At 31.4% G+C, this 17,805-nt stretch overlaps 2 protein-coding genes across 2 annotated transcripts; one reads left to right on the top strand and one right to left on the bottom strand.

Annotated features, from left to right (window-relative positions):
• Positions 1-146: 146 nt before the first annotated feature.
• On the bottom strand, positions 147-16,232 carry LOC122511279. Its single transcript, XM_043626430.1, has 6 exons — positions 15,677-16,232; positions 11,196-11,330; positions 10,891-11,101; positions 8,720-9,116; positions 3,768-8,634; positions 147-2,226 (listed from the first exon to the last, which is right to left on the bottom strand). The coding sequence occupies exons 1-6, from the start codon at positions 15,809-15,811 to the stop codon at positions 1,342-1,344; spliced, it is 6,630 nt and encodes a 2,209-aa protein (XP_043482365.1). The 5' UTR covers positions 15,812-16,232; the 3' UTR covers positions 147-1,341.
• On the top strand, positions 11,481-13,646 carry LOC122511283. Its single transcript, XM_043626435.1, has 2 exons — positions 11,481-11,711; positions 12,731-13,646. The coding sequence occupies exon 2, from the start codon at positions 13,149-13,151 to the stop codon at positions 13,587-13,589; it is 441 nt and encodes a 146-aa protein (XP_043482370.1). The 5' UTR covers positions 11,481-11,711; positions 12,731-13,148; the 3' UTR covers positions 13,590-13,646.
• Positions 16,233-17,805: the final 1,573 nt, after the last annotated feature.

Below are 17,805 nucleotides of genomic sequence, written 5' to 3'. Positions count from 1 at the left end.
ACAAAGTTTAATTATTCAACTTTCTTTTTATTGATATATATATATATATATATATAGTTTTCAAAATATTTTTCTAATTTGCTTTCTCATAGAGGAAAATTTTTTTTTAATGGACTAAAGGGAACTAATTCGAAAAATTCATAAGATAAGTGCAAATGACCTCAGGCATTTATTCAAAAATTCGTTTCTGATATAACAATTATTAGCCTTGGCTGTGTCAAACTATATATCTTTTTCAAATGATAATTTAAATAATTTTTTTCATCGCGTGATTAAAATATGACGCCGTTTGCGTTTTATTTGTGAAAGATTTGGAAGTTTCATTTTCTTTTTTCTTGTCTTTATAATATATTCTTTATACATCAGTTTAGCAAGTGGCTTATCACAATAAAATTTTTTTTCATTAAATTAAAGCTTAATTATATGTAATAGAACATAATTAGATAACATCAGTGGAACTGCCTTTAGAATTTAGGCAAATCTAAACGCTCACACATTTTTTTCCTTTCACACCTTATTTATAATTCTAAATATAATTTGCATTTATTTCACGTATAAAGCTAATCGCTTTTCACTGCTGGCCCTATGCTACATTATTTACATATACGAAGTATAGAGCGAATTTTTAACACAACGTTCATTCATATTTTTTTTTAACAAGGACTGAAAAGTTCTTTTTTCACCAAGGGGAAGCCACAGTTGAACTCGAAATTTTCCGAAAAAAATACTTTTAACACAAAAAGATTGCGTTTCAAAAATAATTCTTACATCTTCCTATAAAAGTCCATTCTCTCAAAACATTTACAAATAAATCAGAATACAGATTGCTGTGCATTGTAAAATATACTACTCATTTATTTTGAAACTTTGGAAAATAATATCGTACATGATTCAGGAACTGGAAATTGTTTCTTTTTACAACACTTTTACTCAATTTTTACAAGTTTCGTCATTAAATACTAGTTTGACAAATTACTTGAAGGAAATAAATATAAACTTTTAGTTAAACTTCCAGTAGAGACGAATTTGGAAAAAGGGAATGGATTTTGAAATGGAAAAGTGATAAACACAGTAAGAAAAGAATGAAAAGTTGGGCATAGCACAACATAAGAAATATTTTCGTCAACATTCCCTTATTCATAAAAATGCCCATACGACTTTTAAGCGCGACAGTTAGGGCCTTTGCCGAGCGAAAATTTACACTCTTAATAACTTAAATTAACTTACTATACAATAGTACATGTGTAAGGTACATAGGAAATGTTTAGTGACGTCTTCGTGGTCCCTCTCAAGCTCATCTACGTCACATCACTTTTTGTCAAATACTCCAATTTTTGACACTTAACTTTTGGCACTCGTTCTTGACTCTTCTTCACATTCACCTTCAATTTTATTTTCAATTATTTTTTCCTTCTCTATATTCTCCTCATGCTCCACTTCTTCTTCTCCAGTTGAAATATTCGTCTCAATAATATTTTGATCGAGATTATCATCGTTAACATCAAATGTTTCTTCGCTCATTCTCTGATTTTCTTCTTCGTCATTGAAAAATGTATTTTGATCATCTGGAACTTGTACATATTCAGATTCGCCGTCAAAATCATCTTGATAAACGTATTGAGTTACTACTTCACGAATTAAAATAGGATTACCATCGTCATCCTTGCCAACAGTTAAAATGGTTTTATTTAAATTCTGCATGGAATGATCTTCATTGTTAATATCCTCATCTATATTAGTCTCGTCTTCATAATTTTCCTCTCCTATAATTTCTTCCTCGATGAGAGAATTATTATCGCCTAATTCTCCTTCTATTTCGACGTTATTTTCCATTTGGAGTTCATCTGCGTCTTCCAGTATTACTCCCTCGGCTTCGTCAAAATTCTCATCAATTATTTCTGATTGCTCCATTGCGTCTGCTGAACAATTTTCGTTCACTATTTGTTCCTTTTCGCTTTCAACTTCGTACATCTCTTCTTCTACTTCTTCCTCTTCGGCTTCTTCTTCAGCCTCTTCTTCTGCTTCTTCCTCTCCAACTTCCTCTTCTGCTTCTTCCTCTCCAACATCGTCTTCAGGTTCTTCTTCTTCTTCTTCTTCTGCTTCTTCTTCTGCTTCTTCCTCTTCTTCTCCTGCTTCGTCATCGAGATTTTCGTTATTACTTTCTTCCTCTGATTCGACAGAATCCTGCGTTCCTTTCTCTTCAAGTACTTCTTGATTTATTTCATTCTGTAAACATATTGAAATGGAATTGTAAATTTTTATTTCAGAATCAAAATCGAAAAAAAGGAATTGTAACCTTTTTATTTTTAGAACTAGCAAATGTTACGCGCGGAGCACGGTATTCCATTTATTATTATTTTGTAAACTAAGAAATTTTATATTTTCAAGAATAAACAGCAATTTTTGAATGTTTACAGATTTAAAATTTAAAGAATTCACTTACTAAGTACATAATATTAAATATTCTTGTTTATTCAAAGATTTTAATAAAATTTCTCGTAAGAATACAATTATTTTTAAAAATATTAATTAAATTCGATTATTTTCAAGAATTTTAATGTAAATTCAATTATTATGAACAATTTTGATGAAATTCTTTAAAAAAATCATTATTTTCAAAATATTTTAAATAAAATTCCTTCATAAAATTCAATTATTTTCAAAATTTCCATTAAAAATTATTATTTAAAAAAGATTCATTATTTTCAAGAATATTGAAATCAATTCTTCAAAATAATTCAATTATTAATTAAAGAATTAAAATAAAGATCTTGCCAAGAATTAAATTATTTTCAAAACAATTTTAATTACATTTTCTCGAAAGAATTCAATTATTGAAAAAAATGTTGATAAAATTCTTGAAATGAATTCAATTATTTTCAAATTTTTTTATAAATACTTTACAAAAATTCAATGATTTACAGTACTTTGTCAATTTAATTATTTTTTAAAATAATTGAATTCTTGAATAGAATTTTATTAAAACTGTTTTAAATAATTGAATCCCTGCAAAAAAATGTATTATTTCTACAAATAATTGAATTTTTGCAAAATTTTAAAAAATAAGTGCATTTTTGAGAAGAATTTTATTAAAATTGTATTTAAAATAATTGTATTCCTGCGAAAAATTGACTATTTATAGATAAATTCTTTCAAAGAATTTTAAAAGAATTTTTTAAAATAATTTAACTTTCTTCTGGAATTCAATTTAAAATTGAAAATTTAATTATTCATGAAAATAATTGAATTCTTGAATTGAATTTTATCAAAAGTTTTTTAAATAATTGAAATCTTGTGAAAAATTCAATTATTTTTTAAAATAATTAAATTCTTCATAAAATTCAATTACTTTCAAAATTTCCATTAAAAATTATTATTTAAAAAAGCTTCATTATTTTCAAGAATATTGAAATCAGTTCTTCAAAATAATTCAATTATTAATTAAAGAATTAAAATAAAGATCTTGCCAAGAATTAAATTATTTTCAAAACAATTTGAATTACATTTTCTCGAAAGAATTCAATTATTGGAAAAAATGTTGATAAGTTTCTTGAAATGAATTCAATTATTTTCAAATTTTTTTATAAATACTTTACAAGAATGCAATGATTTACAATGCATTATTTAAACAGAAAAATTATTTTAAAAGTTTGTAAACAAAAAAGGAAACAGCAACTAACTTCAAACTGCGAACAGATTACTGGAATAAAAGGATTATTAATATAGAAAGAATTAAAATTTAAAAAGTTGAGAAATTATGATCTTACCTTAAAATCCATTTCTTCCTCTTCTACTTCTTCCTCCACCTCTTCTCCTTCATTATCATCATCATCTTCTTCGTCTGTATTTGGGGCCGAATTCTCCTCCTTAAGTTGCGCAGCTTCTTCGTAGATGCACATTTTATTTTCATCATCATCGCTTTCGGATTCCGTTTGATCTGCCTCGGTCAAATTCATATCAGTTGTCGGATTTTTCAAATCGTTCATCTTCATTTCCAAATTCACCATAGGACTTAATTTATTCATTTCGTTAATCTGACTAGTCATATCCTCCTCTTGCGAAGGCAACAAAGGCATCATGGGACTCAAAACTGGTGGTCCCTCGTCATCAGAATATTCCATACTATCCAATGTTTTCTCTGGTTTCATTTCTAAATTTTCAAAAACAGCCGAGTCCTTTGTGTCCGACTCCGATAACGTCAATTCTTTTTTGACTCTTCTAATATCTTTTTGTTCTTTTATTGTTTCTTTTTCCTCTAACTTTACACTTGTTTCATTTTCACAGTCTTCTGAATTATCGGAATCACCATCCTCACTATCACTTGTGCAACTCAATTCTCCAAGTCTGCTTGTTGTTCTCGATTCAGGTGCCGTTCCATTATCTTCATTTTCATTATCGTCATTTTCATCCTCTTCATCGTCTTCATCACTCGAACTGGATGAACTATCCGTTTCTGAATCATCCGAATCGTCAGAACTGCTTTCTTCATTATCAGAAGCCTTCTCCTCACCTTCGGAACCAAATTCTGCCTCTTTTTCTTCTTTTTCGACTTTCTCATCTTTATTTGCCGCGTCATGCCGAACACCTAGACCCGATTGTCTACCTTCACAATTTCCAGTGTGCTCCTTCAATTTCTCGTCAGTTTCGAAACTACGTTTACACTTGTTGCACATTGGATTATTCTTGCAATTGATATGAATGCTCATGTGCAGTAATAATTTGCTCCTTGCGTTGTGATATCTTCCGCAAATTTTACAAGTGAAATTATTACCTTCGCAGGATAGGAGAGCTTGATGGGCGGCTTTTAAATGATCAGCCAAATCTTCATACGTCTTACACAACTTTAGACAAACTCCACAGGTGACTGCAGCTTCCGTTCGATGAAAACGAATCAAATGTTGCCACAAGTGTTTCTTCGCAGGCCATTGTTTTCCACAAACCTCGCAAGTACACTCAGTATTCGTCGATTCATCGTAAACCTTTCTTGAATCTTTTCTCGAACATTTATTGCTACTCGAGGAAGACTTTAGTGATAAATTCTGAACTGGTCTCTGGCCCGACAGTTGCATATTTATATCTTCAAAAAGATTGAAATCTGGAGTATTTAAATTATTCTCATCAAGTTCATTATTTTCATCCTCTCTCTTGATTTGATTATTATTCTTCAAATGCGCCTCGAGAATTGACGTCGAAAAACTGGGAACTTCCGGTAGACAGCGGCAAACGAAAAGATGTTCATGATATAATTCTTTTGAATCAAATTGCGAATTGCAAGACTTACATACATAGCTTTCTTGATCGTTCATTTTCTGTTCAATCGTAAGATTACGACAAACGACAATATGATCGTAAAATTGTTCCTTTGTTTCAAATTGAACTTTACAGGGTCTACATTCATAATTTTCACGATCCTTCATCTTCTTACCGCTTGGATCCAATTTCATCTTCTTTGCCAAATGCATCTCGTCCAAATCATTCGGCTCCCTTTGATAATAACCTCGAGCATCATAATCGTAATCCGATTCAGATATTCTTCTCTTATAATCCATTGAATAATCTTCAGCAGGTTCTTCGTAGAACTCAAGTTCCTCTGGTTCTTCTTTCATGACAATTTCCAACGAATCGTAGTGACGTTTGCGTCCAATTTCCAAGCGATACTCGTAAGTGGCTAATTGATCCTTAGGAACATTATGAATGTGCTCATAATGATTCTTCATATCTTCTTCAGTTATGAACACAGCCAAACATTGTTTACAAGTCTTGAAAACTTTTCCATGACATTTCTTTGTATGATCGAAAGCCTTCCACTTTGACGCATATTGTTTACCGCAAACCTGACAAGTATTTGGTTTTAATAGAATTTCCTTATGAGAGTCCTCGACGTGTTTCTTCAAATCCTTTGGATCTTTCATCGGAATTAAACAAACTCCACAAGAGACGCCAATTTCATTTCGATGCAATGACAACACGTGCATTTTTAATTTCAGCTTATTTTCCACCGTGTCGCCGCAGAAATCGCAAACATTCGGTGAACTGTGATATTTATGATCTTTTTTATGAGATTCAAGATCCTCTTTCGTTCGGAAAAGTTTCTTACAATTACTATGATCGCATGTAAGATCCGGATGATCCATGTGATGAACTCGATTGTGAGTCATAATTGCCAATTTCGAAGTGATTGTTTCATTACACAAATGACAAGTGTAACTACTGTGATGATTCTCAATGTGCTTTTGAAGACTCGCTCGATCCTTGAATATTCTCTCGCAAGCACGACATCGGGTCAAAAGTGCTCCGGGATCTTTCCTATAATTCTGACAACCTTTCATGTGGCGTCGCAATAAATACCTTTTATGGAAACCTTTATTACATTTCTCGCAGTGATGGAGAATTTCGTCCTCTGGTGCAGTGACCTTATGATTTGTTGGTTCTCTCACATTGTTCTTCACCTCAGGTTCGTATCTGTGGATTTTCGCAATATGTGCTGCTAAATGCTCCCTTGAGGCGCTGGTTTTCAGACAAAATCGACAAGTCACGTCCTCGTGACCTTTATGAACACGATTTACATGCTTCCACAAATGTGACGTTCTTCCATAACATTTGTTGCACAAATCACAAGGGAACAGACTATGCGTTATTCTTCTATGATTACAGAGATCCTCCAGTGTCACAAACTTTAAATCTCCACACATTTCACAACTGAAATCGACCTCAGTTGTTCCTCCATTATCGAAACGTCCCGTGTCATTCATATACTCGCTAGGATCCGGATTAGCATGACCATCGCCATCGAGACCATGAATCTTTCTGTGTCTCGACATTTTTGACTTATTCGAATAAGGTCTTCCACAAATGTCGCAACTGAAATCGCCATTAGTCAACGGCCAGTGATTTGCCTTAACATGGGAACTTAATTGCAGAACGTTGGGAAATACTTTGAGGCAAACTCCACAAATTAGAGGCACAGTGTCCGAATGAACGCCCATCACGTGCTTCCAGTAATCGACTCGACTGCCCCACAATTTTCCGCAAATCTCACAAGTGTTGGGCGAACTGCCTTGAATCATGTGATGTTGAACGTGTTCATTACGCAACGATTTAGTGGCAAATATTTTCGCACAATCTTCTCTTTCGCATTTTATCGAAGATTCATTTCCATGAACACTCGAAACGTGAAGCCAACGTTCCCATTTACTCGGATATGAACTTCCGCAGAGTTCACAAATGAAGAACAAATGATATTGTGCTCTGTTTCCATTTCCATTGGGTCCGGGAGCATTGCCATTTGACGCAGATTCTCCAATTGCTACGGCTGGATCGGATTTGTGAGCGTTTCGTTGATGTCTTATAAGATGATCTTCGTTGGGAAACGATTTGTAGCAAATGTAACAGTCGACCTTCTCGCCATCCTCGACCTCTCCATCAATCTGCTCGTTGCCTTCGTTGCTATTTACATTCTCATTATAGTAATTGCTGTTTAGTTGAACGAAACTTGCAGGGTCGTAGCTGGGATCAACGTTGTGAATTGACACGTGGGTAATTAACTTCTTGCGAGAATCGTGTTGTCGTCCACAAATTGTACAACTGTAGCGCCTTTGCTCGGACATGAGAAGTTTCGAACCACCATGATACATGTTGACATGATTCAGTAATTGGGCATTGTCAGAACAGATTTTTAAACAAACACCACAAGCGAAAGCGGCAAATTCTTTGTGAGTTGCGCGTATATGAAGCCACAATGAAGCTCTGTCATTGAAATCTCGGGTACAGATTTCACAAACAAAAACTGTTTCAATCTCAATCATTTTAGTTTCCGTCTGTTGCTGATCGTCATCATTCTCCAAAACTGCTTCTGGATATGTAATCGGTGATTCCTCTCTTTTAATCGTCAAATTCTTACCGTTTGAATCCTGTTTTTTATTCCAGCCTTGAGACTTCTTTAAACATCTATCACTCTCGAGAATCGGATTCGGATCAACGCCATGAATCGTAACAATGTGATTACCCAAAATCGATTTCTGCGCAAAATCTTTCTCGCAAAGTAAACAAAAATAGGGTTTCTCCATTTCATGCGTGAGTTCGTGTTCTTTGAAACTCTCCAAAGAGTTGAAATTCTGAGAACAAGATTCGCAGAACCATCGTTTCTGTACATCAGTCTCACTATTCTCGGTTCCTGTTTGTTTCTTCGATTTTGAATTAATCTTGTATTTCTCGTCATAACTTCTCTTTAAGTTGTCTCCTTTGGTAAGTGCCTGTTTGAGAATTGTGAGTTGTGGATTTTTCGCAAGTTTCGCCTCGGCATTTTTATATTCCTTCGACTCGTCAGTTGACTCATTACTCGACATGTCTGACGTGTCAATGTGACTTCTCTTCAACTTTTCTATTATTAAATTATTTGGCAATTCTTTTTGCTGAACACCTGCACACATTCGACTGTGTTTATTAAGGTCCGTAGTATTCGTATACATCTTGGGACATGTTTTACATTGATATTTATTTTCCGGCTGAACGTAGGAAACTGGCAGTTCCGGCGGAAGTGGCAAACCAGCGTGTCTAGACCTAATGTGCTCTTCTAGATTTCCTCTCGTTGAATAAATGCGCGAACAGTAACTACATGTTACCGCAGGATGTCCTCTGTAAGATTAAAGGAAAATAATATACATAAATGCGTATAGTGAAGAGGAGAATTTAAAAATATTGTTGGAATTGAAGAATGTACCTGTGCGTTGTTGAAACGTGACCCCATCGATGTTTTGCAGTTGAATAAGCCTTATAACACAAGTCACATTGATAGGGCCTTTTGTAAGAAGTGTGATCGTCGGTGATAACTTTTTCACCGATTACATCACCTGCGCCAACGTGTATTCTAGCGTGAAGTGACAAATGACCTTTCGAGCTGAATGCCTTGTTACAAAGTGAACAAACATAAACTTCGTGTTGCTCAGATTTATGATGTGATGGTCTTGAATTTTGCGTTCGTGTGGAAACAACTCCACCTCTTATATTTTCTTCCACATCCTCTGTAACCATTGGTGTCATTTCCAAAAAATCACTGGGATTCATTTCCATATCCATTTCGTATTCCTCTGATTTTCTGTCTTCTGCATCATCCATTCCTATAGGAATTCAATAAAAGATTATCATTTACAAATATATAATAAATATCAATATATTTTACAAAAAAAAATAAATATTGAATTGCAACGAAAATTTAATTTTGTTTTTCCCTGATTTCCAGATAAAATTTTAACTTTTTCTACAGGAATTAAAATTTTTAAAAATTTCAAATTTCAAACTTCTTGAAATCCAATAAATTACAAGAATTTACACTATAACTTCGCAAAAATTATTTTACTAATTTCAATTCAATAATTTTCAAGAAGAAAAAAACATTTTTGAAAATTTTATTGAGAAAACTCTTTTTTGAATCAATTATTTTTAAAATTTTTGAGAAAGTCCAATTTTACGAAATTTCAAACAATTTCAAAACAATTTGAATAAAATTTTTTGCTGAAAACTAACTTCTTTAAAAATTTTCATCAAAATATTTTAAAATTCAAATTTTCTAAAATTTCAATTTGAAACCCCTCTGAAATTCAATTATTTATAGAAGTTGTAAACGAAACTTTTATAAAATTCTACTCAAAATCAATTATTTTAAATTGTTTTTAAGACATTTTTTGAAAATTCAAGTACTTAAACAAAAGAAGAAAATTTCTTTTAATCCATTCGTTTACAATTCAATTTTACAAAATTTCAATTATTCGAAAATTTTCTAATTCAATATTAAAAAATACAACTGATTTCAAAAAAATTTGAATAAAACTTATAAAATTCAATTATTTTTAGAATTTTTATTAAAATTCTTCCGTAAATCAGTTATTTTTAATAATTCTTGTAAAAGTTCTTTGCAAATTCATTTGTTTCAAATTTCAATTTGAAATCTTTTGAAATTCAATTTATCAAAATTATAAACAAAATTCTTATAAAATACAATTATTCTGGAATTTTTACTAAAATTCTCCTCTAAATCAATTATTTTAAATAATTTATGACAACATTTTTTGAGAATTCAATTATTTAAACAAAAAAAGAGAGCTTCTAATTTTTTTTTAATTCTTCTGATTTCTTCTATTTAATTATTTGTTTACAATTCCATTTTACGAAATTTTAATTATTCAAAAATTTTTCTTTTAAATATATTTTTAAAAAATTTAACTGATTTAAAAAAATATTTGAATAAAATTATTTTTAAAAACTAACTTCTTCAGAAATTTTTTATTACAATTAGGTATTGAAAAGTTAAATTTTCTAAAATTTTAAATTGAAACCTTTTAAAAATTCAATTATTTATAAACGCAACTCATCTAAAACTCAATTAATTTTAGTTTAGTTTTATGTAAAATTATTCGCTTAATAATATAAAGGTAATAACTTTATGATAATTCTTGAAGAATTAAATTATTTAAAATAAATTAGATTTCATATTCTATGAAGTTCAATTATTGTTACAAATAAAGAAAACTTAACCTTTTTGTATTAAAATTTGCGTTGATTTAAAAGTTTATAACGTCGGTAAAGTTAATAACGTTTACGATTAACGATTGAATGGAAAAAAAATGTTATGCCGGAAACAAGAAAATTTTTCTTTTTCTAAATTGTTGATTACAAACGTTGTGATCGTTGTAAACTTCAATAACGTAATTTATAAGGCAAACAAAAAGGAATTCAAGAAGAATTAAATCTTTTTAATATTTTCAAAAGTTACTCCGGAATTTTCTTATGAATTCAGAAAGTTTAATATTTTTCCAGTACTTTTTGATAAAATTTGCTAACTTTTCCGATTCCCTTGGACCTACGGTAAGCTTGAAATACATAATTGAAAAGTACCTTCTTCGGTACCGCTCTGCTCCAAAATTTCTTCATCGTCATTATCTGCTTCGCCATCGGAATTAAGTCTCGGTGGTGTTCCTAAAGCTGCATTTGGATTAACTACGGGGGCTTCTGGAATGAGTATTGGCATATGTTGTTTTTCCTTAAGAAGTTCAGTTCGCAGTTCTGAATAATGTTCTGGTGGATTTCTTCTGTTTTCTTCATTTCTCTAAAATGATAAATTCGTTACATTATAAAAACGTTGCTATTGAAAACGAAAGAAACTAAACAAATATTTGTGAAAATCAATTTTTTTAACTTACATCTTTATCTTGAGGTAGACACCTTTCTAAAAGAGCAACTGCATTCACGCAGGCTGTCCTGAAGTCGTAAAAATTTTCTAAATTGTACATGCAACGATAGCAAAGACACTTTGGTAGGCGATCATTCTCTGCTATCTGAAATCAAAAAAAGAATATTCTTAAAAATGGTTCACAAATTTTGAACAAAAAATACTATCATAAATTACCGATTGTATTAAAATACATACAATTATTTTTGAAAAAAATTACAAAAACTCAAGATATGAGAACGGACACCATATGTTATCTTATAAGTCTTCAATACCGGTTTACAGATAAAAATGGCAAAATCAACAATATATATGTATAAATGCTGCAAGGAATGTCAATTAAAAACCGTTCATAGGGAAATTGAAAGTACCACTAGCGCCAGGATTCATTGATAACGAGCCGTAGTGGAGAAAGTAATGCCTTACTATTTACTATATGGGTCAAGGTGTGTGTACTCGTATGGAATGAGTCACTGATATATACCAGGTGATCATATTATTAAATCTTTTTCAAGTTTCACTCCAATTACTTTATGCAAATGTAAACAAGGAAACAAACTATCAAAGCGCTGAATTAAAACACACTATCTAAAATATTCCATTTTTATAAATTTGCCCCGCTTTTCTCTTTGCATAAAATGAAAAATTCATCATTATTTAAATTAACTACCATACATTGTGTATTTAAACGATTTAAACGAAAGTCAAAACAATTTTAAAAAGCGAATAAATATTTCAATTAGGTACGTATAATAATGTCAACTCAACATTTTCATTTTTTTTCTCCGCTCAATAAAAATAGGATCAGTCTTTTTAATTTCACTCGCTTCATTTGAATAAGAATCGCCATTTTTTGCCAATAAATATATAATAAATAATATTATTTAATTAATTTTAGGTTGTTACCAAAATCGTTTCTTAACTTTCTTATTGTTATTGACAGAAAATGCAGAAAATTGTACCTACAACTTTTATTCATATGAACATTCAAATTGTTTTAAGTGCGTTGAAAATTAAATTCTATGCCCTTCCTCTAAAACGAATTTAAAATTTAATTTATCCTTTTTTACTAAAATACGAAATTCTAACACTGGACCCACTGGACTGACTTTTGTTTGTCGGATTCTTTCTTAAACTATTTTTATCAAAATATTAATAATGGTAATTGTTATTATTACTAATTAATATTAATAATAATATTGAGAATAACAATAACAATAAGAATAGTTTTTAATAATAATAATTTAATAAAATCTAAATAAATAAAAAAGTCTTAATGAAATATATAATATCTTAATGAATAAATAGCTTTTTTAAAATGACAATTTATAAATTTAATAAAAAAATGGCACAAAAAGCTGTTGGGAATTTGTAGGTGGGATTGGAAATATAATTAGAAAATACGAAAAAGGTTTATTCGAAACTCGAATTGGAGAAAAAGTGAAAAGAAGTGTTTGAAATCTAGGTCTTGAAAAAGAGGAAAATATCTTAAAGAGACATTTTCAGGTCGATCGGATTCCCACGTTACGTGATGTTGAGCCTCGCCAACCCCCTGTAACTTTATCGATATTCCGAGGAGTCTGAGAGCAATACAAGGGAGAGAAACTCGTCGATTCTCAATTCTCAAGTTTTATGAAGCCGACCCCAGGTGCAATCTGTGTGTGCCTGGCCAGGTGATGCCGAGGGACGGGACGTGAAGTGAAATCAGGCGCAGGTAATTAAGGAGCAGCGGAGCTTCAGGTCAGGTAATAGTTTAGGCCACTGGCGATGTTGAATTTGAAGGCGAGGCGAGGCCTGGCCTGGCCTGGCAGAATGGAAGAACAGAGAGCATAAAACGGTGACAGAAGAGCTGAGGAGAATATACACAGTGCTGCTGGCGAAATGGTATTGGTGACTCTCGTATAGAACGCGACGAGGATGCGCCATGCAGGAAGCCGGGCAGTGTTCGGAATCAGGGGGCGATCCCCGAGCAGCGAACAGAGGAGATGGGAGGGAGGGGAAGGGAAAGACGGCCGGACATGGACTGGCAGAGACGAGGAGGAGAGACGCCGACGCTTTTTCAATGAGTGACGAAGATGCACGACAAACTGCGTCTCTCCATGTAGCAGGCGATCAACCGCACCCGGCTCACCAAGAGCCCTGGCCACGGCCCCAGAACTGTGAAGCAGTGAAGATAAAGGCCAACTCACTTCTCCTCCGAGGTCTCTTCAATTCCACCTATAACGGGTGTTCAATTCACAACAACAACAACGACACTTTGCTCCTTTATTCATTCCTCAATATCTTTTATCTTCTCACTCAAAATCCTCTCTTCTTACGTAATCAAATCAAAATAATTCAACATTTTCAATTACTTCAAAGATAAATGAAAAAAATATTACAATCAAGAAATTTCCATTATTACGAATAAACTATTTTTACATTTTTAGTGTAATCGAATATTAGATTTATTATCCAAAAAGCATAGTCTATACAATTATATTTTAATTTAAAAAAATCCCTTTTAGATTTCTTTGTTAACGAGGGAAATTTCATTAAAATATTTGTTGACTCTTTCTACGTAGACACGGTAGCCTTTGACAGTTCCCAACGGGGTAAAATCCTGTGTGAATTCTCTGAAGACTCCAAGTCTCCAACAGGATGAAACCGCTGTATAGGAAGCTATCGGATTACAGCTACCTGGTGTCGCAAAAATACCCATCAATTCTACTTTTATTTAGAAAACAAAAACAATTTTCTTCCTTTTCGAAATATTGGAACTGATCGATTTATCTTTAATTTTCTCTAATATTGTTGCTTTTTCACAATTTCCCTTTTTTCTAAATTAATTGAGTTTATTGTAACTTAATGAAAACTCAAGAATCTTCTATAATTGTTTCTCAAGCCAGACCTTGACGTATACTCTCTCTAATTGATTCTTAAGAATATTTATTCTGGAAAAATGACAAGAAACTACGATATAGCCATTGAAGCAGAAAATAATTATTGTTCTTTGTAAATACACTGGAAAGTAAATTTTGCAAAATTTAAATTAAATTTTATTTTGATACAAATGTAGATGATTCATATTAAACTCCAGACAAGGCAATTCGAAGACAGTAATGAAGAACCCTGGACTTTCGTCAAGGCAAAGAACGAGGTCTCTCTCTCTCTCTCTCTCTCATAACTTGCGAAAAGGTTTAAACATCAGATTTTAATAAAACTATCACCGTTTATGAATAATTAATTTATATTAATCATCGGAATTCGAAATAGAGGATCTCTAAGACACAATTTAAAAACAACTTTTTCGAAAGGCTATTTGATTTCTTCTTTCCGAATTTTCAAAAACTAATTAGTTTTTAATTCCATCGAGACCTCAGAGTATACTGTTCTTAAAAGAATACAAAAAAGTAAAATCGCTATTTTGTGAAAATAAAAACCAAGATACATTAAAATGTATAAAAAATATTTTCTAACAATTATCAAATGCACAAAGATATCAAAAGAGAAGTTGATAAGAATGATAAAAAATAATTATACAAAATACTTCTTTTGTTACAAAATTGTTATCTAGAGATTCCGTTTTAAATTGAATCAATTTGAATCAACTTTCCGCTTTGAAATATACAGTATACCTGCGTGAATGATCAAAATTACATAAGAAATTCTTGCAAATTTAACGGGATTTTTTCTGGCCTTATTTAGAGAAATATGAAGAAACAAAAACATATCAGAAGAAGAACAGAAACAACATTTCCATCGTTACAAAAGCAAATTTAAAATATTAATAAACTTTGTAAACTTTTTGCAAAATTTCAATAAAAACGGAGACAATTTAAAATAATTTCAACAAAACAAGGTTAAAAGTTATCAATAAATGCAACATTTAATCAAAAAATAAAAAAAAAATGAATCTTTGATATACCTAGGCATTCATAAATGTAATTGGCAAAAGTTGTAAGAAAAAAATTGTAGGTGTGTAAAATTAGATAATTTAAGAGAGTAAATTCCCCGGGTCTTTGAAATTAAAGGAAGGTAGTGAAAACAAAATGTCTTCCGCGAGAGGCTAGCCTTTGATTGCTGAGGATACACCTAACCACGTCAATGCGTACTTGAAGCAATTCGATGACAATTGGAAAGTAAGCCGTGGCAAGGGGCTGACGAGTCTGGAAACGAGAACAGGGACGTGGGCAGATACGAGGCTATACACTACGTAGGTAAATGTCTTCAACTGCGACTTGATGATGTCGAACGTGAACGAGATCGAGGCCGTTTTCGATGTGCGTAGGGGAATATTACATATTAGTCAAGAGCAAAAAGAATCTCGTAATAAAAGATAACACCCAGGCACCCAGATGTAAATTCTCGATGATATTTTTTTATTTTGCCAATTTTAAATTGACATAAAGCACAGATAGTTAGATAGCTAAGGGATTATTTTATAATAAAGAAAATGAAAGCAGGTCTTACCTTAAACGGCAGGCAGGCTTGTATTTTGTCAATTAACTGACGATTTTTGCCTTCCTGGCCGAAAAGATCCATCTTGACGGCATCGTAGGAGGCACAAAGTCTGCATAATTCCTCGTAACGTTCTCTTTGCTCCATTGTCGATATTCGGGTTCCTCGTAACAAAGAGTATGAGGAGTACTGAACCGTTCCGAGGACTTGAGCCGACTGATCCGCGCACTAGGCACCGCTCGAAACAACTGACCTCTTCCTCGCGGCAATTTCTTGCCTGCACATATACCCAGAGCTCCGATAATCGGACTGGGCTTTAGACTGATTACATTCTCGTCAAGATCCTGACTTGCAATTATTCGATTCACTACGTACACTCTTTCGCTGTTTATTCCGCACTTTAGCGAACAAAAACGCCAGCTTACTATTTCGCGCAATGATTAACCGACTGTTCTGGTAGGTACCACCATCTTGTACACAGAGTCACAAACACTTGTTTCGATCGAAGTGCAGGGGTCGTCGCCGGCGGTACCGAGGAACCATCCTCCACCATCCGCGAGGACAATGTTTTTTTTCTCGCTTGCACGTGTTGCAAGATGGCGTCCACACACGCGCGCCCTCTAGTTCCAAAGGCGGCATTTTCAAATTTCATTCTTTTATTTATTTTATTTTATTATCTGCTTCTATCGTTTCTATTGAGTATTAATTTATAGGTCTCGGAAAAAAGTCGCTTTAGTCGCATAAATTTACAACAAAAGTCACGAAAAGTCGCATAAAATTTCCGAAAAAGTCGAAAAAAGTCGCATGAAATCTTAGAAAAAAACGACAAAAAGAAAACACAAAATTGTAAAAAAATCACATTTCTCGACAACAGATACATTATAATATCAAACAAAATCCGGAATAAAATTTAAAAAATATAATAAAATTCATAGCAAAATTTTAATTAGGTATTTTTAACAATTTTTTAAAAAACTCTCTTTAAAATGTCAATTATTTTTATAAATAATAAAATTCTTCTCCGAAATTCAATTATATTCAAATTTTTTTTTTAATTTTTCGTCAAAATTTTATAAATAATAAAATTCATCATAAAAATTTAATTATTTTTAAAAGTTCTGATAAAATTCTTTACAAAATTCAATTATCTTCAAAAGTATGAAAATTCTTTAAAGAAATTCAATTATGTTTATAAATATCAAAATTCTTCTGCAAAATTCAATTACTTTAAAAAAAAAATCTGTTAAAAATTTCAATTATCTTTATGAATAATAAAATTCTTCTCTAAAATTCAATTATTTGCAAAGAATTTTAATAAAATTCTTGTCAAAATTTCAATTATTTTTATACATAATAAAATTCATTCTAGAAATTCAATTATTTTCAAAAGTAATAAAATTCTTCGCAGAAATTTAATTATTTTCAAAATTTTCTTTAAATTTCTCGTCAAAATTATCATTATCTTCATAAATAATAAAATTCATCCTGGAAATTTAATTATTTTCAAAAGTTCTGCCAAAATTCTTTGCAAAATTCAATTATCTTCAGAAGAAAGAAAATTCTTGGCAGAAATTAAATTAATTTCAAAATTTTTTTTTAAATTCTTCTCAAAATTTCAATTATGTTTATAAATATCAAAATTCTTCTGCTATAATTCAATTACTTTTAAACATTTTTAAAAAAATCTGTTCAAAATTTCAATTATCTTTGAGAGTAATAAAATTCTTCTCTGAAATTCAATTATTTGAATAATTATTCAATTATTTCCGAGTCGAAGACTCGGAGTGATCGATTTCTTCATGTTTTATAACAATTTTTTATAAGTTGTTTAATTTCAAAAAGGTTTGAATTTGAATCTTTTGAAAAATTTTAATTTCTCTGGAAAAATAATAATTAAATATTTATTTAAAAAAGAAGTTATTGATGTTTTCGAAAGATTTGAAAGAAATTTGTAAATAAATGTAACAGAACATTTTTTTGACTCAAACTTTTTCCTTTAAATTTTACTAAAAAAAATTTCGAAAAAGTCGATTAGTCGCATTTTTTCACAAAAAAATCGAAAAAAGTCACATTTCCTTAGAAAAGTCGAAAAAAGTCGACAAAGTCGCACAATCTGAGACCTGAGGTTAATTTTAGAAATG

The sequence above is a fragment of the Leptopilina heterotoma genome, unplaced genomic scaffold (assembly GCF_015476425.1).
Source record: "Leptopilina heterotoma isolate Lh14 unplaced genomic scaffold, ASM1547642v1 Lhet_81, whole genome shotgun sequence".
Taxonomy (NCBI): domain Eukaryota; kingdom Metazoa; phylum Arthropoda; class Insecta; order Hymenoptera; family Figitidae; genus Leptopilina; species Leptopilina heterotoma.
This window is presented reverse-complemented; position numbering and strand designations above follow the sequence as displayed.